Below are 24,254 nucleotides of genomic sequence, written 5' to 3'. Positions count from 1 at the left end.
CCTGCATGCTTCGCGGCCCGATATCGGTCCGCAGCCTGGAGGTTGGGGACCACTGCTCTAAAACCATCCATTTGTCAGCTGAATCCATTAATAGAGTGCCTTACAACAGCCTTCTCCTGTAGCTTAAAATCTAGTTTGGCTAATTTGATGGTATTGTCAGATCTGAATTAAACCTCATCCAAATGTGATACTTCAGTTGAACTGAAGGGTTTCATTGTTTAGAAACACTGGAATATGAATTGCTTATTTGATACTTACGTTTAATGATTCAATTACATTAGCAAATTAATTCAATATACCCACATTTGCCTCAGTATATTTATTTAACAAAATACTTATCAATCTTAGATTTGAAATTAATGACTGGCCATTCAGTAACTGCGATGTCTTGCAGATAGTTCCAATCTTTACCTCCTTTTGCATGTACAGTATCGCTTAACTTCACCCCTGAAAGGCTTAGCTATAAGTTTTAGCATGCTTTCTATTCTAAGACTTCCACATCTCTAGAACTAGTTTATCTTGATCCACCACAATAGTTTGCCTTTCTATTTTGAAAACATTCCTCAAATCACGTGATAGTTATTCTTCCTTCCCAACTTTGGCTTTAAAAGATAGATTGGCTTTATTCACATGTGCATCATATAATGAAATGTGTCGTTTTGCACCAAATCAATCAGTGAGGATTGTGCTGAGCAGCCACAGATGTTGGCACGCTTCCAACACCAAACAGCAGACACACAACTCACTAACCCTAATAGTGGGAGGAAACTGGAGCACCCGGAGGAACCCCATGGGGTCACGCGGAGAACATATCAACTCCTTACAGCTAGCGCTGTAAAGCACTCTGCTAGCGATGTCACCCATTTTGAACACTTGTCCTATATTTGTACTGCTCCTTTGTTATTGATTTCAAAATCAGGGCAAGTGATATTTTCTGATTATATTTTCAATCATTTTAAACAATTGTACATTTATAACATCCAAAATATTTCACTCTTAGACAGTGGTTTCCAATTTCTCACAATCTCCAATAGGAAACGGTGTTTCTGGGTGTCTAAGTTTCCCTAGGGCCTCACCTATTATCGTGTCTGAAACACTGTTAAGCCCTAAAACCTCTCTCTAACTTGTTATACATTTTTATCTGTTTACAACTCTATAAATTGTCTTGGGACACATTACTAAACATAGGACACTGTATAAGTTCAGACTGTTGCCTAGAATAGCAGTTGTATTAAGAGGGATATAGAGATCTTTTTTTAAGTGTAATTCCTCCCAGTTTTTGCAGATAACCGAAAAATCCTTGCTTTAAAAAAAGCAAAAAGCAAACGGAACATAAAATCATGAACTACTTTTAAAAAGGCAATGCAAAAAATATACCTGTTTAGATGGACTAGCCGCTTTCTGCACCATTTGTCTTTCAGTCCTCTTGAACACAGGACTCTTGTCCCCTGATCTACTGGTTTCCTCATCTTCTGAACTTTTGTGGTCTATTATAGTCTTCTTTTCTAGGCTGTAGCTCTGGGGTTTCTGGTAGCTGTGCTCATCGGTGATGTAGGTTCCTGCTACTTTTTGGATGACTTCAGATCTGCATTTATGACTCTGACTGTGGTAGACCTTTTCAGGCTTCTTGGGACCATCCATACATTCTTTGATCTTTTCTCCTGTAGGTTGGCCTTGAGTAGATTTGACACAGGACTGGGCCCAGAGATGCAGATCAGGGTGTTTTCTGCTCCTTCAGGTGGATAGGATAGGAAGATGTCAGACCATTTTACTTCGCAGAAAACGTAAGAAGACTGTCACCACCAGAATAACATCTTCTGTGCATTTTGTGGCTCCAGTCCACTCAAATGCAGAGTCAAAGAGTCATAGAATAATATAGAATGGAAGCACACCTTTTAGCCCAACTGACCCATGCTGACTACTTGCTGGTCCCAGCTGCCCTTGCTCAGCTCATAACCCTCCATGCCTCTTAAATGTTGTAATTTGTACAAACTTGACCACTTTCTCTGGCAGTTCATTCCAGGTACTCACTACTCTCTCTGTAAAGAAGTTACCTCTCGGGTCTCTTTAAAAATTTTCCCTTCTTATATCTTTGTCCTGTAGTTTTGCTTTCCCCAACTGTGGGGTAAGTCTATACCCGTCCATCTTATCCATTTTTATGAACTCCTGTGAGGTCACCTCTCATTCTCCTATGCTCCAAGGAACAAAGATCCAGTGTAGTCAACGTCTCCCCATAACTCAGATCTTCCAGTCTAGGCAGCATCCTTGTAAATCTCTTCTGCACCCCTCTCCAGCCTGACAATGTTGTTCCTATAGTAAAGTGACCAAAACTGCACACAACACTCCAAGTGGAGTCTCACCAATTACATATATAATTGCAACATTATATCCTTATTCCTCAACACGATGCCCTGATTAATGAAGGCCTGCATGCTAAATGCTTTCTTCACTACCCTGTCTACTTGTGTGGCTACTTTCAGTGAACTCTACAGTTGTATTACCAGTTCCCTCTTGAAACAGTGATTTAAGTTAGATCTGTCAGTGCCCTACTGTTCAGTGTAGGTCCCATCCTTGTTTAAATGACGAAAATGCACCTCCTCAAACTTCTCTAAATTGAAATCCATTTGCCATTCCTCAACCCATCTCCCTAATTGATCAAGATCTCTTTGCAGTTCATTGTTACCTGTTTCACTGTCAGCAGTGAAATTTAATGTCTGCAGCAAACTTGCTAATTGTGCCATCTACATTCACATTCAAATAATTTAGATGAGTAATCAATAACAGAGGTCCCACCAGTGAACTCTGGGGCACCTCACTAATCACAGGCCTCCAGTTGGAGAATCGACCTTCAACAATCTCTCTGCTTCCTGTCATCAAGCTAATTCTGAATCCATCTCGCCAACTCCCTCCAAATCTTATGCAAACTAACCTTCCAGATCAGTCTGCCATTAACATCAAGATGTGGAAGCATTACATAATAATGTCCAGTTCTGCATTCATTTCCCTGCATATCTCTACAATATGCTTCACTAGGGACTACTCAGCTGTGTCAGACAGAGATTTGATAGGTAGTAGGGTGGAATTATTCTGAACCCTTACCAGACTATATATGGGGGTGCACTTTTACAAAAAAGCATATATATGGAGCATAACAATATGATGACTTGCATATATACAGTTCAAAAACAAAATTCATATATCATGTCCACATATCATAAGAAATGCTCGCAATATTCACTATCTATTCAAGCTCTACATTACCCTACTTCATATAACAATATAATAATTACAGCACAGAAACAAGCCATCTCGATCCTTCTAGTCCGTGGCGAACTCACCTAGTCCCACTGACTTGCACTCAGTCCATAACCCTCCATTCCTTTCCTGTCCATATAGCTGTCCAATTTAACTTTAAACGACAACATCGAACCTGCCTCAACCACTCCTGCTGGAAGCTCGTTCCACACAGCTACCACTCTCTGAGAAAAGAAGTTCCCCCTCATGTTACCCCTAAGCTTTTGCCCTTTAACTCTCAACTCATGTCCTCTTGTTTGAATCTCCCCCACTCTCAATGGAAAAAGCCTATCCATGTCAACTCTATCTATCCCCCTCGTAATTTTAAATACCTCTATTAAGTTCCCCCTCAACCTTCCACATTCCAAAGAATAAAGACCCAACTTGTTCAACCTTTCTCTGTATCTTAGGTGATGAAACCCAGGTAACATTCTAGTAAATCTTCTCTGTACTCTCTCTTTACTACATAAATCTTTAATAATCTTTACTACATAAATTTACACTGATTAAAAGCCCTTTGAAATTTACATTAAACTTGAGAAGAGCAAAGTGGAAGCGAAGGAACAAGATTATAACACAAATTGGAGCAGGAATTCCTCCCTGTAGCATCAGGTGATGTCTTGATTCCAGAGTCAGGGACCATTAAAATTAAAACAGAAACAGAAAGTGCCGGAATCTCTCAGCAGATCAGGTAGCATCCGTGGAGACAGAAACTGTTAATGTTTTAAAATCCATGTCCCCTCATCCAAATTAGAAAAGTGAGAAAATTAGTATGTTTTAAGTTGTAGGAAGGAAAAGGGTGGGGAGACCAGTGGGAATGTCAATGATGGGGTATAAACTAAGTTGTTAAAGTAATCACTTTGTTAAATTCTTGCAGAGACTGGAGAGATAAGAAAAAGAGAAAGAATTGAAATATCTAGCAAAAGAGGGGTGGCTATCTGAAATAGTTAAATTTAATACTGAGTCCTGGGGCTGTAATGTGCCCTGACAGAATATGAGGTGTCGTTTTTTGAACTTACACAGGGATCACTGGAATGGAAGAGGAGAGCAAACAGAGAGAGGTTGGAAAGGGAGAGGTGTTACAGTGACAAGAGAGTGGATGCTCAGGGTCACTTTTGCAGTCTGAAAGGTGGTATTTTGCCAATGTAGAGAACACTCTGTGGGCACAGAATGAAATGCACTGAATTGGAAGTCATCCAAATTTAATAAAACTATAGCTATAACCTAGTTTTAAAAGGAAAACTACTTTAAACTAACACTAAGATAACTTGAGTTCTGTGTAACTTTTGCTCGCGGTCACACATACTTACTGGAGAATATTAATCTTCAGTTGAAGGCCATGGAGCACTTCAGTCACACTATAAACATCAGCCAAGAGCTGGTGCGTTGATATTATTTTCTTAGCATTCTGCTGGGAATAATTCTCCTTCAAGAATGACAGACCATACATATATCCATTTTTCAGCCATTCTTTGTCATAACAATATTTGGCACTCCATCTCTGACCTATAGGAATCAAAATCATGTAGCACAGTTCTTAATTCCATAAGATGCGTTACTTCCAATGAACTATTTGTAAATTAAGTAGTTTATTGGTTATAGCTGGTTGCTATACTCAAGTACTTCTTGAATGTAATCGGTTGTGTAATGAAGGAAACATAGTGGCTAATCTGCATCCAGCAAAGTGATAATCATTGAGTGATTAGCAATATTGATTCAGTATAGATCAGCTTATATGGGTAATTACCATAGCAAAATTTATCTAGTCCTTTCCCACAGACATCCAGGATATACATGCTCTTCACTATTTTGATGACAACTTCTAATTCCCTGGCCCAACTGCTTCATCTGCCACTCCCTGGTTCTCTTATCTCCCCCTATCCTCTGACAATTTCCCCTGAAACTATGTACCTCTTCCAATCTGGTATGTTATATTTGGTGCATGCAATGTTTGTTTGTTTGCACACATATAAAAATGACTTGGATGAGTTAGTGCATTTGCAATTTACACAAAGTTTGTTGGAGTTGACGGCAATAAAAAGGTTGTTGAAAGATATAGCAGGACCAATCACAGATAGGGAAGTAAAGGACGTGTATGGCAGGTTATGTAAGCCGAGGAATTAAGTGTAGGACTTTGGATGCTGCGTTACAGTTCCACAAACCATTGGGTAGGTTCATCCTTCAACCATTGTGTGCAGTTCAGTTAGAATGTGATTCAGCTAGTGAGGGTGCAGAATGACAAGAATGTTTTTTTGAATTGGAGGGCTTGACTGTTCAGGAGAGATTTGAGGCATTTGGACAGATATTTGAAAAAGAAGAGCATAGAGGGATATGAAATTAATGCAAGCACATGGGATAGTGTATGCAGGTAGGATGGTCAGCAAGGATACAATTGAATAAAGGTTGTGTTTTTATTCTGCAAAAATCTGTGATTCTCAATGGAAATTCCTATTGCTCTTTGAATAAATGCAAGTTAGCATATCAGCATATTCAAAGAACACCTTTACCCTGACAACAAATTCAGAAGATATATTGCATTGAAAACACATTTGTCAAAAAGAATCGTCTGAAAGTAGAGTCCAAAAAAGAGGCTTAAAGTATTGAAACATGTGAAAGTTTTGTCAGTCAAGAAAATAGTATTGATTACTTTTTTTTAAACCAGAGCTTCATTTGATTTCAGTCACAAAGGATTTTGACTTCCAGAATCATATCAAGTATAACTAAAATAATCTACAATAGATTTTCAGTCATTGAGAGAAAAAAAACATTCCTCCCATTGAATTTAACTAATCAAGTTATTTTTATGAATTTAGTACATTTCCACAGAAATATCTAATATGTCATTTGCCGAGGTAAAAAGTGGTCAAACAGGTTTTAAATATTAACCGGAGAAACCAGGATCTCCCAGTAGCCACACATTTTAATTCCACGTCCCATTCCCATTCTGATACGTCTATCCACGGCCTCCTCTACTGTAAAGATGAAGCCACACTCAGGTTGGAGGAACAACACCTTATATTCCATCTGGGTAGCCTCCAACCTGATGGCATGAACATTGACTTCTCAAACTTCCACTAATGCCCCACCTTCCCCTCGTACCCCATCCGTTATTTATTTATATACACAATTCTTTCTCTCTCTCTCTCCTTTTACTCCCTCTGTCCCTCTCACTATACCCCTTGCCCATCCTCTGGGTTCCCCCCTCCCCCTTTTCTTTCTCCCTGGGCCTCCTGTCCCATGATCCTCTCATATCCCTTTTGCCAATCACCTGCCCAGCTCTTGGCTCCATTCCTCCCCCTCCTGTCTTCTCTTATCATTTTGGATCTCCCCCTCCCTCTCCCACTTTCAAATCTCTTACTAGCTCTTCTTTCAGTTAGTCCTGACGAAGGGTCTCGGCCTGAAACGTCGACTGTGCCTCTTCCTAGAGATGCTGCCTGGCCTGCTGCGTTCACCAGAAACTTTGATGTGTGTTGCTTAAATGTTAACTCGATGTATTTCCATACCAAATGTAATCACAAGATAGAATCATGTTATTTTGTTTAAAATAAAAACAGAAAATGCAGGAAAGACTCATCAGGTCTGGTAACATTTATGGGAAGATTCCAAATGAAGAGAAACGTTGATTCTGTTTTCTCTTCCATGGATGCTGTTTGACCTCCATAGATGCTGCCTAGCTTACTGAGTTCCTCCACCATCTTGTGTGTGTTTCTCAATATTTCCAGCATCTGCATTATCTATTGTGTTTACCATTTATTGTTTGACCTGTTGAGGGTGTCCGGTATTTTCTGTTTTACTTCACTGTTCCAGCATCTGCAGTTTTTTAAAGTTTTCACTTATGTTATTTAAGTTGTACTGAAAGCTTAAATATAGCATCAGAAGGTGGCCATATCAAGTATATTACCTGGAGGTTCCCGACAGATGTAGCAAAAATATTGGTCTGGAATGTTGTCTTCCAGTAACCCCATACAGATGCCATGTTGCCAACAAAGGCACTCTTCACACTTCAGTGAGAGTGATGAAGCAAAGTGATCAAAAGAAACAGAAACAATGATTAAAAGGGGATAAAAGAAGAAAAATAAATTATATCATATGATTGTCTTAATGATCTAAACACGCTATTGTTCCAATAAATCAGTGCTAGATAGTGTTTAAGGTGCAAGATTTTGCTAATGTTCTTTCTCCCCATTACTCTGGAATTGGAAAGTTTGTTTCATATACTCAAAAGAAGGAAATACAGAGCAAAAGTTTAAAAAAAATGCACAGGTATGGACAAAGGTCAGGGGAGTGAAACAAATTTGATAGATCTTATAAAGAGCCATGAGGAGCTGAAAAGACTGTTCTGTGCTTTAGGATTCTCAGAATATAAGAACTGGAAGCAAGCACAGGCTTTGTAATCCCTCACTATTTAGTGCAATCAATGCACTTTCTTGCTTGTTCTCATAGCCTCTGACTTCTTTGATCCAATAAATGTACTAAACTCAAAAGCAAAATATACTCAATGACGGAGGTAGAGATTTCCAAAGGTTTTCAATACTTTATACAGTATATGAAGAAATTTCTCCCTCGCTCAGGCCCAAACAGTCAATCCATTTACCTGGGGTCTAGCACCCAAGCAGCAGTTCCTTCAATTACAGGAAACAGCCTTTTGGACGTGTTTTTCTTAGTAGGAACCCCCTTCATCCCTCTGATCTCCAATGAGTGTAGGCCAAATCTCCTTAGGTTCCCATTGTCAGAAAAAAACCCTCATCATCGCACCACAATCAACCTGATAATACCGCCTTGCAAACTCTTTAATGCACTAATTATTGAATTTCCCAACATAGTGCTAGCAGCGCATATCATACGCAAACATATCAAAGGAAATTAATGCAGTAAAACTGAGCAATACCTTATCTTTGTATATTTACCCTTTTATAAACATTGAACATTTAAATAGTTAACTCTTCTGTCAACTAGTCATTATTTGCATCACTCCTGTGACCAGTTCAGGCTTTGTTCTGTGCCTTTCTCCTGGGTCTCTTAATTCTCAAGGCCAGCCAGGCACCCTTTGCTCTAAGAGATCACTCCACAACATAAGCACATACTCAAAGTTGACACCTCAGTAACTACTTAATGGAGTGTTACCACTTCAAAAGTGTAGTGTTTATGGGACACATTGAAGTGGGCTCTGACCTCCTTGTTCAGTGAACATAAAACAAGCAATGACGCAGAGGGAACAATGGCTGCCCATTACATTACATGAGATTATTCATCACATTGGTAGTTTCTGGAACATTGCCATTCAAAAGCCAGTTTCAGGGTTTTCTTACACACTCTCACTGGCTGTGACATACTTCGTGATATAGAAGAAATTTTTAAAATCATAGCCCTCTCTAGCAGTTCTGGTGTGTCCAGAATCTGCACCCGAATTATTTCCCTCTCAACTTCGAAGTTCATATACAATCATGAGATTCATTTTCTTGTGGGCATACTCAATAAATCCAATAGCCATTATAGAATCGTCGAAGCTCTGCACCAAGGTGGACAACCAGTGTGCAAAAGAAAACAAACTCTGCAAATTCAAAAAGAAAGAAAAAAATAAACAAACAAACAATAAATATTGAGAACATAAGACGAAGAGTTCCTGAAACTGAGTTCTTAGGCTGTGGGAACATTGCAGTGATGGGGCAAGTGAAGTTGAGTGAAGTTATCTCCTCTGGTTTAAGAGCCCAATGCTTGAAGGGTAATAACTGTTCCAGAACATGGTAACGTGAGTGCCAAGGCTCCTGTACCTTCTTCCTGAAGGCAGCAGCAAGAAGACAGCATGACCTGGCTGGTGGGAGTCCCTGATAATGGATGCTGCTTTTCTGTGACAAGGTTCCATGTAGATGTGCTCAATGGTGGGGAGGGCTGGGCCATATTACATAGTCCGCAGAACGTCGCCATGTTTCACCAGCTCCTCTTGAACTTTCACGTAAAACTCCCAAACACTAATCATGTTTTTAAGATCTGACTAGAAAGCAGACTTTCCAAGGGGTATTTACAGTTTACTCTTTGTATTGTGCATAGAGAAACAATTAACACAACAAACAAAAAATGAAAACAAATTAAAATAGGTTTTAAGTTGTAAATTGTTTAGACTACCTGAATCATAAACCCATTTTCTTTATCCATTTCACAGACACAACGGACTACTGCATTGCTATCATCCTCCTCTTGAGACTCCTCTGGATTTGAGTTGTCCAGATCCTGGTCATAATCTTCACTCATTAGTGCACTTTCCGTTGATGAATCATCAAAGAACTCATCATTAAAAAGAGATGCTAGAAAAGTAAAAATCCTATCAAAATACTTAAATATTGCCCATCCTTATAGGTCCTAAGATGTTATATATGTTGCTCAAATTCAGCTAAAGAGCAGTGCGACAGCAGAAATACTTTAACCACTTTAAAATGTTATTGAGGTTACTTCCTGACAGAAATCAATCCCTTGCTATCCATCTTCACATCATTTTCTTCAAACCCTACTCTGACCAGACTTTTCAAAGCCATTTAGGTTTGAGTACCTCTTTCAAAAATACACACTCCTAATAACTAAAGCTCTGCTTTGAAGGATATAAACATCCCACTCTTCCCCTACCTCCCCTCCCCACTCTACACCCCCTAATTCTGCTCTCAAATCTTATGGTCTAACTGTAACGTGGTTTCTCAACGCTTATATGTACTGCCCCAGCCAATAAATTCAAGATTGCTTAATGTAATTTCCTGCATGCAAGTGCAAAGAAAAACAATGCAATTGTCACTCTGGATCTGATGCAGCACAAAAAACCCACAAAAGATAAAAAACACAATAACAACAACAAAAATGATAGATATAAATAAATAAGGCAGCTTATATACATAGATTGAATATGTGAATATATCTTCAATGCCTCTCTGTCTACCTATATTACTACTTTCAGGGAACTATGTACTTGTCACCCAAGGAGTCTCTGTTCAACAAAATTCTCCAGTGCCCTGCCATTCACTGTGTATATCCTGCTCTGGTTTAACTTCCCAAAATGCATCATGTTGGACTTGTCTAAACTCCTTCTGCCATTCCTTTTCTCACTTTCCCAGTTAACTTAGATCTATCGTAACCAGACAAGCTTCTTCACTGTCCACCACACCAACAATTTTTGTGTCTTCTGCAAACTTAAACGTGCTATCAACATCCTCAACCAGATTATTAATATACATGACAACAGGGGGTGCTGTAGCAATCCCTGCAACACACCACTGGTCAGAGGCCAACAGTCTGAAAAGCAATGTTCCTTATCACCTTCTGACTTCCACTACCGAGGTTCATCCTGGATTCCATTTATTCTAGCCTTCTGGATCAGCCTACTTGTGTGCCTATGTCAAAGGCCTTGTAAATATCCATGACAACATCTACTGTCCTACCATCATCAATCTTCTTGGCCAACTCTTCAGATTAAGATTACCATAATCTTTTAACCTCAAGTAAGGGTATTTCACACAGAATAATAAAAAAATTTTCAAGCCATTACAGGGAAACTATTTCCACTATTTGAGGAGAAGGAGAATGGTACTTATAAGAATTATAACTTTTCCAACGATAATAGTCACATCGTGGACTGTTGAATATTCTCGCCGAACCAAAAATCTGCTCAGTCCGCATGTTCTTTAATACTTACATTCAGATCGAGATACATGATCAATGTTCAACTCCAGCAATGATCCAGAGGACGGGTGAGATCTTGGTGATAAATATGCTGGTTTCACCACTGATCCACTACGCAAAGTGAGAGAACTTCCAGGTTTCATTACAGGAGAGCAACATTTTTCCGAAGATTCCTCAGAAATACATTTGAATCCTTCACAGTTTGTCAACTCTGAATGGAAAGCAAGACCAGCAAGTTAAAAATAATGCTGAAAGTAGTTCATTCAGGGACACATGCAAAATTTCAATCTGAATGAAAAATGTTAGGTCGTGAAGACTCAGAAATACAGAAGAATAGATCATTTAGCCTTTTGTTATGAAGAGACTAATTCCTGAGATACTCAGGGTCAAAATATGGAATTATCAGTCACTTTAATATCAGTTAGAAGATTAAAAGTGTAAAACAATATCCATTAGGGAGACGCATTACTCCCATTGATAAAAGGAACCACATCATGATGCATAATAAAATTTATCACACAATTAAAATCATGCAATAGGGTTCTCCTCTGTTGATTTGCTTCCATCAAATCAAGCAGTTAGTGGAGATGGCTGAAAGCACGCTCTTCATTCCTCAACAACTTTCTGTACTAGCATCTTTCATGATTGCCCTCAGGCTAAGTAAAAACTTGCATTGAAACTCAGAACCTTGCTTACAAAGGTCTTTAAGTATACCTGTTTAAATAAAGAAACAGAAGAAAACACTGCTTTTTGCCTGCTCTTCGAACATTTCCATGCCGTGGTTTTGATTCATCTCATTTAATCTTGGACTCTCACTGAGAGAATGGAGTTTATCACAGTAAGACTAATTTAACACAAGAGCTTTGATAATATGCTGAACAATTTTCTAGCAATTTCCACCAGTCCTTGGAGCCTTAGAATCATATTATAGAATTACTCAGCACAGAAAAGGGCCTGATCAGCTTACCTCGTTCATGCTGATTGTGATGCCCATCTACATTTACTGTATTCCATTTGACTCCATTGGGCCCCTATTCCTCTACACCTCTCACACATAAGTATACTTCCAAGCACGTTTCAAATATTGCCACAATCATCATCTGCTGCAACTTGTTCCAGGTAACCCTCAGCCTCTGTGTGGTTTAAAAAAAACACACCTTTCACATCTCCTTTAATTTTTTTCTCCTCTCATCTTAAACCTGTACCCCTTAGTTACAGATTCCCCTGCTGTGGGAAATGGACCTCATAATTTTATAAAGCTCTGTAAAATCACACCTCAGCCTCCTATGTGCCTGTACAGATTAATCTCTTCTTCTAACTACAATCTCCTATTCCAAGCAACATCTTCGTGAATCACTTCTGCGCTTACTCTGTTGCTATCACATACTTCCTCTAGTGCGATGACTAAAACTGTACAAATATTCCAAGTGCAGTCTAACCAATGTAAAGTACTGCAGCAACATGACAACCCAGCTCTTATACACAATACCTCGGCCTCTGATGGCAATCATACCAAATCACTTCTTCGTTAAGTTGACAACCTGTGTTGCCACTTTCAGAGAGCTGTGGACTTCTATGTGCATCATCACACCTCTGAGCTCTGCCATTTACTCTGCATGTCTTATCACAATTTGATTTCCCAATGTGCATTACCTCAAGAATATGTGAATTAAATTCCATCTGCTACCACTCTTCCTAACTTTCCAGCTTTACTCTGAGACAACTTTATATTTCATACTGGAGACAGTAAATTTCTGAAGGCATAGATTCCTAGCAACTATATTGGTGTTCTCAACTATCTCTCTTTCTTTACTACTTCATTTTTACCTTTCCACCTTTGATCATACTTAAAGCCTGTTTTTTACGAAGCTTTTAATTTTTGCCCTGAGATTTCTTTTTGCTTATTATCAGTTTTATATTTGATAATACTGCTTTGGAGCACTTTACTTTATTAAAGGCACTAGACAATTAAGTTGTTTAAACAGCATTTGTTAAATATGACCAGTTCCCCTACCATACTTGAATTTCTTTTTCTTCTTTTTCTTTTTCTTCTGTTTTAGTTCATCGTGCTCCTTGTCTTTATACTCTTTACTTTCTTTTTTACCTTTTGGAATATGAAAATACATTTTTGTTTTATGCTTTCACGCATTATTCAATTATTCAACGCATTATTCTGTTCTACATCCCCCCTTCCTTTTCTCCCTAACTTACCTCATCACGTGAGAAAAGTAAACAGCACAAAATTTCTACATACAATACTCACAGGTAGTTTTTGTCTGCTTGCAACCCTTCCATAAGGCCACTTGTCTTTCAAAATTGTAGAAAAGTCTCGTACAGGTGATTATAGTTACTTGTAAAGGTCAGTCAGGAAGAAAATTGAACTGCTTGCAAAATTCAAGACCCAGATCAATGTCTGAACATAATTTCTTTTTTTAAAATCTCATTTTGTATTGGGAATGTTTTGAATTATGATATTTTGATGACATTTTCCTCTTAGATTCATTATTGGATGCAACAAGCTTGCCTGAAATGAAAGGTCTGTAAATTATATTTCAACTTTAAGATTCTTTTTCTAAAGCAGCCCCTTTCAATCAAAGAGGAGTCACTTTCACTCTGTGTTCTGAGATGATTGCTGGAATCATTATAGGATTGGACACTCTTTCACCAATGAAACAGCAGGTGGATGAATGGGTTGGCAGGTGGATAGTTTGTAAAATGGTAAAATTCTTTTCTCCTTTACAGAGGGCCCCTGTGTGCTCACAATGTACAGCTTTGAGGTTCTCAGTGACCATCTAAAAGTTCATTTTTCACTTCCAATAGTCATGGGCAGAAATTCCTAGGAGTCAGTGGGGATATTACATTTCCTCAAGCATATCCTTAAATCTTTTGTTGCCCGGCAATCTCTTCCCATGGGAAAACTTAGAACAGACCATCCTTTCCAGGAGTCTGGTCTTGGGAATGATGAAGCCTGTCCTGTTTAGCTGACTGAGTATAACTATTGGTGTTGGCCTGAGAGGGGTACTAAAATTAGTTTCCTTGTTATTCCAGTGAATTTGGAGGATTTTGGATACAAAGTGTTAGTGGTATCTTTTCACTGTTTATGTTCCTGTACATTTATCTGTAATGTACAGGAATACAAGTATAATTCCTATTACATTTTGGTTTATTTCATCATCATTTCTACTTACATCAAGAGCTGGCTCTTGAGCTATGGAATTTCCAACATCTTACCAGGAAGCTTTATTATTGGAGGGTAGTCTGGTGCAGCAGGGGCAGGAGGTGGAGGTCATTTGATTTGTTGAGTATAAGGCCCATCCTCTCATACGCTTCAGTGAAACTTTCTACAACATGGAGGTGCATATAAGGCAAATGGAACTTGTGTGCAAATATTTCCAACATCACCAAAATCTCCACAGACCTTTAGGTTCATAAGGAGTTAAAGTAAGCCAAATTAACATTAAGCACGCAAAAGGGGCAGGTGATTGTGAGTACCCAACTGGAAACAAAAATGTAAGATCCAGGAGGTTCCTGTGAAACGTTGTTGTTTTAGGCACATACCTAACTCAGGTGACAAAACTTTATGGAGATTGAAATACCCGTTTTTCCCTCTTCTCAGCTCTTGATGAATCTGATCTGAAACTTCTGCTATTTTCTTATGTTATCCCAGTTTTCAAGGATTATATCTTGTACGAATTTGTAAAAGTTTCAAGGCAAATTAAGCATGGCTTAATAAAAAAACTAAACCAGAGAACCAGCACAAAAAAAGACTCTGCTCCATAGTCCTCTTTGGAAAATTGAATTAACCAAGAATAAAGCTTCTGGTCTTCATAAATCATTATAAGTCTCACCTCTTGTTGGATAGCACATACAGAAACAATACATAGATGACAATACAGTCTTGAAAAGACTTTAGCATATAACATTACCAGGCAATAAGCTCTTCTCTTCATTCTTCATCTTCTTTTCAGTTTTTATTCCTGTTGGAAGTTTAACATTCTTCCTTCAGACGTTACAAGAAGTAAAAAGTAAAAAGTTACAAAAATCCTACAAAAAGTAGTGGATATGCCCAGACATCATGGGTGAAGTCTTCCTGTCCATTGAACACATCTGCACAGAGCGCAGTCACAGGAAAGCAGCATCCATTATCAGGGATCCCCACCACCCAGGCCATGCTCTCTTCTCACTGCTGCCATCAGGAAGAAGGGACAGGAGCCTCAGGACTCACACTAACAGGTTCAGGAACAATTACTACCCCTCAACCATCAGGCTCTTGAACCAGTGGGAATAACTTCACTCGCTGAAATGTTCCCACAACATATGGACTCACTTTCAAGAACTCTGCATCTCATGTTGTTGAGATTTATTGCTTATTTATTTATTCTCTTTTGTATTTGTGCAGTTTGTTGCCTTCTGCACACTGATTGATCGTCTGCTCTGCTGGGTGCAGTCTTTCATTGATACTATTATGGTTCCTGGATTTATTAAGTATGCCCACAAGAAAACAAATCTCAGGTTTTTATGTAGGCATATATGTGAGTTGATAAGAAATTTACTTTGAACTATTTAAACATTTACAAAAAGTTACTATTAGAATGAAAATCATTTTATAGCATTCTGAAATATTCCCTTAGTCTACCACAATCTTATAAAATATTAAATTGCAACATCACTTTCTCATCTAACACTGAGCAAGAAAAATGACATTAAGTATTACTCAAACACCTAATTATTTACTGTTTACTGCAGCAATCGAACTGTATTAGCCCTCATACAATGAGGAGAAATGTTAAAGAAATTTAGCTATGATTGCTCTCCAGCATGTCTGCTAGAAATGCTTGTGTTCGTTTAAGGAAAGGACAGAATTGGCCTCAGCTCCCTTGCTCAGCATCACATTCACCAAGCCTGCCGGCACTCACTACCACAGCTCACACAAGATGAATGGCCACTTAAGTAAATTACCAGAGTGCCATTGCCCTCCTAGGATAAAACTTTGGCAGATGAGGGAGAAAATTAAAGTAAGCAAACTTAAAACAAAAACAATGACTTAAACCTAAAGATCCAAAATTCTGAATGCATCTCTAAACTTAAAGTATGGAAGTATATGTTTCATGTACTCCACAGATGAAAGAAAAGCTCATTCACTTTTTCACCTGTCTGCAAAACAGAAAATAAAAATATTAACTATCTCAGAATTAATATTTTGAACATGCAAGCACCCTCAACTAATGTCAGCTCAGTCAATCTCTTATAATGAATTTACTGAGTGGGAGTTAATATTTCCAAAATCGGTCTGTCTTTTAATCTGATGCTTGCTCATTGTTCCATCACAGATGCTTAACATATCAGATTCCTGGTCAGACAATGTGGGCCAATCACAATGTTGCTGAATACTCAAGTAACTTAATCACTCTGTTTAATTTCTTGTAGCACCTGAGCGCAATGGTGCGTACCGGTAGGTACCAAGACAACGGTGGTACTGGGAACTTACACCAGCAAGATTAGGATCTCTTTGCTTTTCCACCTACACTACTGTAGGCAATTTGAACTGCAGATCAGGAGCAATTTTAGTCATCTTATTTGTGCTTCAAAAACAATAAATAAATGCAGCAAGAAATAAATACAAGGTGGTGTAGAGGTTAGTGCAACGCTATTTCAGCGCCAGCAATCCGGGTTCAATTCAGCCACTATGTGTGAGGAGATCGTACGTCTCATCGTGACCGCTTGGGTTTCCTTTGGGTGCTCCAGTTTCCTCCCACGGCCCAAGAACATATAGGTTGGTAGGGTAATTAGGTGACGTGGGCTTGTTGGGCCAGAAGGGCCTGCTACCTATGCTGTAAATCTAAATAAAAATAAACGTATTGTTGGCAACTTTGTGTGCCAGGAGTAAATGTTACCCAGAAGAAATTTCCAGGTATAGGTTTATGATGAATGGTGAAAATTCTAGTTAGTAATTAATTTGGAATTAGAAGAGAAAATTTATCAATTTTAAGCAAGTTTAATCACTGTAAGTCTGTTCCTGCTTTTATGGAATAACAGAAATGGTTTTTACCAACTTCTGCATTTCTGTCTCTGTCAACACATCTCCGATCCATCTTCTCAGGCATGGTCTCTGTGTTCTTCTCCTTCACAGAGAGCGTAGGATGAGCGTCTGCTTCGTCTGTACCGAATGATGCAGATGATCGCTTTTTCTTGCAGACTTCGGAAGATTTGAGGCTCTTATCGTCAGACTTCTCTGGCTGCAAAGCAGGGAGATAGGATGGTGGTGCTAAGGGATTAGAAAAATGCACAGCTGTAAAATCCAAAGTGATGTCTCTTTACTGCTAAATGCAATAGATTAAAATGTCACCCATTTGAACATATGTTAAAGTGGAACATAATGACTTACAATTCTACTTATGCCAAAGACACACACATCCTCCCTAGGAATATAGGAAAAGTCATTAAGAAATTTTTACTTAAGTACTACTGTTCTCACATCAGCATTACAAGTCTGGGACACTGATCCATTCATCCACAGATGGAGTTTAGCCTTGAAGATTAACAAATGGAAACTAGAATAGGAGCAAGAAAACAATTTATTTTTCCTAATAACAACGGAAAATATATTGGTTCTCTGGGCAATGAGGTTGGGTGGTAGTAGGAGGGGAGTGGTGACGGGGGAAGAGAAAGAGTGAGGAGGTAAAAGTATCACGTGCAGCAGGGCATAACTGAAACCTAAGTACACACAAGAGGTGAAACTGCTCAATGTTGATGATGTAAAATAAGCTTATAATTAATAATTGCAAAGAAAATTGGGTGTGGAGCAAAGTGATCCACTATAAACTCATTTCATGTGATAGAATGGCATTGGTTTGGTTTATAATCATCACATGTAGCCAAGATACAGTGAAAAGCTTGTCTTGCTATTGTTGAACAATTTCTTTTTCCATTGCCTCAGTATAAATAAGCACTATCATTTACTGAATTCTAAAGAAACTACAATATTGCTTGCAGTGGCTGGAGCTGCAGATGACTGGAGCAAACTTTGGTGATAAGGAACAAGATTCAGCATTGGCTAAACTGTCTGCTCTATTAGTAATCTCATGTTAGATCCACTACAGTGTTATGGCTAATATGACCCACTACAACGTACAAACTAAAAGAGAAGGAGCTAATGGAGCTTATTTTTAGTCAGGATACTTTTACGTTTACTGAAAAAAAAGATGCTGAGGATAAAAAAGACAACAATGTAAGGCAGCAATATATAAGGTATTTCTCCACTAAACACTCCACGGTTAGGAATTTGCAACCACTTGACCTGAACTGAATCAAACATATTAATAGTTTTCTACCTGCACTTTTTAGCACTGTATCAAGATGCTTCAATGAAGGCATGTAACACCTTAGTTTTGAGAATTTACCACACTTCGCAGACATCACCAATATCCTTGAATATGCAAAACTGAAAGTCAAAGACAATGAACATCCGTTGATTCAAAAGTCATATAGCAAAATGATCACATTCAAATAATCATTATTTTAGTTTTAGAATATACTGTTAAGAAACAGTTGAATACAATTATGGGGCACAGTTGGTGCTATTTCGAGGGATGAATCAGGCCTTCTTTATCTGCACTCACAAATCAGGAACAAATTAAATGAGCTTCCGTATGGGATTAAGAATGTAGGAATTACTGAAGCAATGATAAATCATAGTCCCTATCACAATGACGATGAGGAAGTTAATGCTGATGATGAGGATGATGTCTAGTAATACTGATTGATCGCTATCAATTAATATACCATAGACCAGAAATCATGGACAATCCCAGCAATTGAGAGCATTGCAAACCATAGCATCCATCGTCTTCTTGTTGCTCACAAGACAACTAGATAGATTTATATATTATTTTTACTCTGCTTACCCACATCTATAACATTCCTTAATCTGATGCTCTAATAAGTGCATCATCTACTCCATATGTACTCTGATGACATTAAGATCCATGACAGCAACCTGTCTCAATTTCCACCAATAACCCTTTGTTATTGGACAATTGATCTGATATTAAATAGAGGATGGCAAACATTTCTCTCAACGCGGCTACAAATTCTCATAAAGAAAGGAAATTTTGCAAAGAAATGGTAAAGCATTGAACTGCTGCTGCTAAGTTAACAAATTTCACGACACATGCCTGTGATAATAAACTTGATTCTGATTCTAACACTGATTCAATATTTTTGGTCATCTAGCTTAGACTAGAAAACATAAGTTCCTTTTTTATTTTACTTACATTAATGTTCTTAATTGTGTTTTAAATTATAAGGTAATTATTTTTTACCTTAAATAATTCAAAATTTTAAATTATTTACACATCAATTGTTTTTAAATACCACAATATCAGAGAAAATTTGAAAATGTTTGCGGAGCCTTGCGAATTTTACAGGAGTAATGTTTTAGCAATAGCTTCCCTTCCTGTTGCAGACGATCAATGTATTGCAGAGCTGTGACCTCAGAAGTATATTTTCACTTTCAATGTACAACAGAGCTGTGACCACAAATGTACATTTTCACCATTCACTCATATGATGTCTTTAGGTTTAGACAATCTGCATGCTCAGCCCTCTGCTCCAGGTCAGGGGTAAGTGTGTCTGTTACATTCAGGCTGCAGATTGAAGCATGTTTTTTGTTTCCTCTGTCATAATTGACCAGTATGATACATTAATTCAGTTTTACTTTCTCCATAGATACAATGTATATCATTAGGAGAAGGAGCTAAGATGGCGCCAGAGAGCGACTTCTTCCAAGCTCATCTACGAAACAGCTTAAATTCCTCTTATTAATGTCTCTTCTTTCCTTTTCAAGGTGGTTGGGGTCCTGTCGGAGCCCATAATCTACAGCTGTATTCAAACTGTGGTTCTTCACGGTGAGCTCCCACTCCCAAGCTTACCGACCAGCCATTTTTTGATCTCCAGGAGCGGCCTGGAAGACATGCGCCTTCGGTAGCCCTCATGGATGACCCCATTCCTCGTCAGTGTCGCCAACTGAAGCATCACGGGAGATTGGAACATCGAGACAGAGGGTGAAACCACTGAACAATTAACATGCTGAATATTTTCAGCATTCTTTATTACTTTAGATTCCCAAAAACTGATGAGTTCTGCATCTTATAGCTCCAGCATTTGTTCTTATTCTCTCTACAGTCCTCATTCATATTCCTCTATTTACACTCCGCCAGACAGATTAGCTATGATTCACCGATATTCATCTTCCTCTCTCAGTGTGTTCCAGCAGCAATTTGATCACCTGGCCACGGCACCTGTATGCACTTTATCATAGACAGCCCTTGATTCTCTCCATCTCTTTCTCTCTGCAATTTAAAACACGTATCTTTTCTCCATCTTCCAATTGTGATGAAGGTTCATTAACCTGGACTGTTAACTCTAATTCTCTCCCACAGATGTCGCATAACCTGCTTCCTTCAGCACTTTTTGTTTCTATTTCTGCATCTTAAAACTTGTTTTACTGCTGTCTTTTACCAATTATGTTAAAAGGCTTTAACTTCTACAGTTAACTTGCTCTCCCCCACAGATTCTGACTAACCTTCTGAGCATTTCTATTATTTTTTTTTCTTTGCGGGAAACGTATAGCTGAACATATTGGAGTCAAGTTCTATGACAATTCCTTTGGGAGTGAATGGATCTGCCATAGTATTTTTTAAAATTTACTTGTGTATTCATATACCCTTGAAAATTGACAGATTCAGTACTTTGCAGCACCAGACAATGTTGCATGGGTATATGCTTCTTAATGGAAGCAATGGTCAAGCAATAACATGAACATAAGAGAAGCTGGTGCAACATTTCCCTAAACTGTTTGAAAAAAAATCTATACATTTATTCTTTATGTTGATTCCTGCCACGATCATCACTACAGATCCAAACAAACCATCCATACTTACAAGTTACAGTTTGCAATGGCCGTCCTCTCTTCAGGGCTAGGCTGTCCACTGTTGATGTTAGTGTGCCCACAGAGGTAGCACGAGTCTGCATCCTGCTCTCCGGGTATCCGATGTCGGGATCAAATCCTTTCTCTGCACTGTGGTAATACTTTATGTGGTAATCTAGCAATTTGGCCTTACGGAAAGTCTTGAAGCACCTGGGAAACATGCACTTGAACTTGTTGCAGTCAAGTTCTATGACCACTTCTTTGGGAGCTAATGGATCCTCCATTTGTTTGGCATTAGTTACTGGGTCAAGGGCAGAAAGAAAGTGAGCACCATATTAAAATGTAAGAAAATAAATATTAAAAACCACAATGAGAATTCAAATGAAGGAAGCCTCTAAGTTCACTTGTTTTCAACTGTGCATCTTTTCTTACACCATTCTGTTTTTCTTCATGGAGTTAATGCATCCTGGCTTTATTAGTGATCAACCTCTCTTATAGAGTTTTCTATCATCAAGATACAAACTTCTCCCTAAACTTACTAGATTAATGTATAGTTTTGAGTTTATTTTCTCTATCCAGCTATCAACTCTGTTAATTTTCTGTACTAAATTAGGGCAATTACTCTCCTTCACTGTTAATGAAAGCTTATTAGTCTGAAAGGTTAACTGTTTTACTTCCGCCTCAACAGCTAAGCAGTTCCAGCATTTGTGTTTTTATCAGTTTTTTTGTTTCTGACAGAGGGTGTTGGATTGAAATATTAACTGTTTCTGTTTGCACAGATGCTACCTGACTTGTTCAGTGTTTCCAGTATTTTATATTTTTATTTTAGATTTCTAGCTGGGTGGGAAGCTGCTGGCATACAAAAACATCAATCCTGAACCATGGCTTTAATTTCTGCACTCATATTTGTATCCTTTTAGTTTGTGGATGGAGCTAAGAGCTGTAAAGTTGATTGGCAAAAGGGATACAAGGCTGGAGAAGGGAGAGGATCATGGGACGGGAGGCCTAAGGAGAAAGAAAGGGAGAGTGGAGCGCCAGAAGAAGATGGAGAGCAGGCAAGGAGTAATTGTGAGAGGAACAGAGAGGGAAAAAAAAGGAAATAAATAAATAAATAAGGGATGGGGTAAGAATGGGAGGTGGGGCATTAAAGGAAGCTACAGAAGTCAATGTTCATGCCATCAGGTTGGATGCTATCCAGACGGAATATAAGGTGTTGTTCCTCCAACCTGAGTGTGGTTTAATGGAGGAACAACACCTTATATTCTGTCTGGGTAGCTTCCAACCTGATGGCATGAACATTGACTTCTCTAACTTCCTTTAATGCCCCTCCTCCCATTCTTACCCCATCCCTAATTTATTTATTTTTATTTTTTTCTTTTATTCTCTCTGTCCCTCTCACAATTACTCCTGACGAAGGGTCTCGGCCTGAAACGTCGACTGTACCTCTTCCTAGAGTTGCTGCCTGGCCTGCTGCATTTACCAGCAACTTTGATGTGTGTTGCTTGAATTTCCAGCATCTGCAGAATTTCTGTTGTTTACAATTACTCCTTGTCTGCTCTCCATCTTCCTCTGGCACCCCCCTCCCCCTTTCTTTCTCCCTAGGCCTCCCGTCCCATGATCCTCTCCCTTCTCCAGCTTTGTATCCCTTTTGCCAACCAACTTTCCAGCTCTAAGCTCCATCCCTCCCTCTCCTGTCTTCTCCTATCATTTCGGATCTCCCCCTCCCACTTTCAAATCTCTTACTATCTCTTCTTTCAGTTAGTCCTAACAAAGGGTCTCAGCCTGAAACGTCGACTGTGCTTCTTCCTATGGATGCTGTCTGGAAACTTCTCTAGTACTTTAGGTTTTCAATTGTTATGATACATCAAGAGTCCATTTCACATCTATGCAGACTCTGTAAAGAGTTAACAAATCTCTATTTTCAATTTCACTCTTCAGGAAATCATTAACTAAATACAAATGTAATAAAAAAGATCTATGCTATAAACAGATGCCCTCTATATATTTCAGTGGTCAATACTCACAAGTAATGACTTTGTTCAGTACAGGGTTCTGATTTGTGGACAGCAGCTGACACAACACAAAGTACCCATTGGTGATACAAGAGACGGCAAATACTGAATCCAAAACAAAAGATAAACCCATAAAGGAACTCGGCAGATCAGGCAACGTAGATGGAGGGAAAGGAATGGTTATGTTGCAGGTTGACACCCTGCATCAGCACTGACAGTATACAGAAAGGACTGCCAGTATGAAAGAAAGAGGAATGAGGCAAGGGCTGGTTAGTGGTAGGTGGACCTCACTGGAGTGAGGGATAATAGGCAGGTGGAGCCAAGTAGGAGAGAGTGACGAGTGGAGTTGGGGGATGGTGGCTGGGTGAGATTGGTAGAAACAGACAAGGAAAAGGAGAAAAGGGCAGGAGGAGGGAGGTGATGGGTGAGGAGGGTGAAGGTAGGGGCAGAAGCTGGAGGGTGGAAAGTAGTGGCCCATGAGATACAGATGCTGGATCTGATGAGTAAATCTGATTTGGCCAATATGCTTACTCACTATTTGTTACTTGTTCAGGTAGCTAAACCCCAAGGCCAAGTAGCCATGGAGGGCACGGGAGGAGATTACTGGAGTCTTTATGGAGAGTTAAATCTTCTGTGGTGAGCTATCAAATGACTTCTCGAAGGCATAAAATCTGGTGCCCTTATTCAAGAACAGCAGCAGGAAAAACCAAGGTAATTACAGGCTAGCTAGTCTGGCTTCAATAGTCGGAAAAAAATTAAAGAGATAGATTTATCCATACTTGGAAAGGCTCAGGGTGCATGAGGAACATGGTGTAAAACTGGCCCTCTGCTGGCATTCCTGCAGCAAGGTTAGGTAAGGAGAGGGTGTCTAAGAGAGCTGGTGTTGCAGGTCTCAGTGCTGCGCCATTCAGTACTGAGGTGAGGGGCTCAGAGTCGCACTATGCCCAGTTGTGTTGAGCAAGGGCTCTTACTGGAGACTTGCTGCTCCATTTGTTGAGCCGCCTCTTCGATCTCATGATCTCTCGACTGGCAGTGATCACTATGAGCTTGTTATCATGCTCACCAAGCTGAGGTTTGCTATGCAGATAAGCTGAGGCAGTATTTGCAGTTTCCATCACATCCAACAGAAGGCAATCAAAGAGAATCCAACCGGTCTATCAGCACTTGGAGTCAGTGCCTGGCAATGGCTTGCACTCAGCACTCAGGTAGGGTGCAGCCTGAGTCCCATGTCCCCTTGCTGAGTGGTGATCCCATATTTTCCAAGTATTTGGTTAGGTTGAATTGTTCTCTGATCTTGGCAATCCACTTGCAAACATTTTGCCACCGTACAATTGCCAAGATTGGAGAACAACTCAACC

General features: G+C 39.1%; 1 protein-coding gene across 6 annotated transcripts in view; it reads right to left on the bottom strand.

Annotated features, from left to right (window-relative positions):
* phf20l1 (PHD finger protein 20 like 1) overlaps positions 1-24,254 on the bottom strand; it is a 121,100-nt gene that overhangs the window by 8,218 nt on the left and 88,628 nt on the right. For all 6 annotated transcript variants that reach the window (XM_063057782.1, XM_063057773.1, XM_063057755.1 and 3 more), the window contains 9 exons: positions 20,898-21,185; positions 17,006-17,221; positions 14,883-14,933; positions 12,971-13,060; positions 10,970-11,167; positions 9,418-9,596; positions 7,196-7,295; positions 4,605-4,800; positions 1,378-1,732 (listed from right to left, as the gene is read on the bottom strand). In XM_063057782.1, coding sequence (XP_062913852.1) covers positions 1,378-1,732; positions 4,605-4,800; positions 7,196-7,295; positions 9,418-9,596; positions 10,970-11,167; positions 12,971-13,060; positions 14,883-14,933; positions 17,006-17,221; positions 20,898-21,185 — 1,673 coding nt within the window. The remainder of the gene's footprint in view (positions 1-1,377; positions 1,733-4,604; positions 4,801-7,195; positions 7,296-9,417; positions 9,597-10,969; positions 11,168-12,970; positions 13,061-14,882; positions 14,934-17,005; positions 17,222-20,897; positions 21,186-24,254) is intronic.

This window comes from Mobula hypostoma, chromosome 1, assembly GCF_963921235.1.
Source record: "Mobula hypostoma chromosome 1, sMobHyp1.1, whole genome shotgun sequence".
Classification (NCBI taxonomy): domain Eukaryota; kingdom Metazoa; phylum Chordata; class Chondrichthyes; order Myliobatiformes; family Myliobatidae; genus Mobula; species Mobula hypostoma.
Note: the sequence above shows the minus strand (reverse complement) of the source record. Positions and strands in the feature narration are given on the sequence as shown.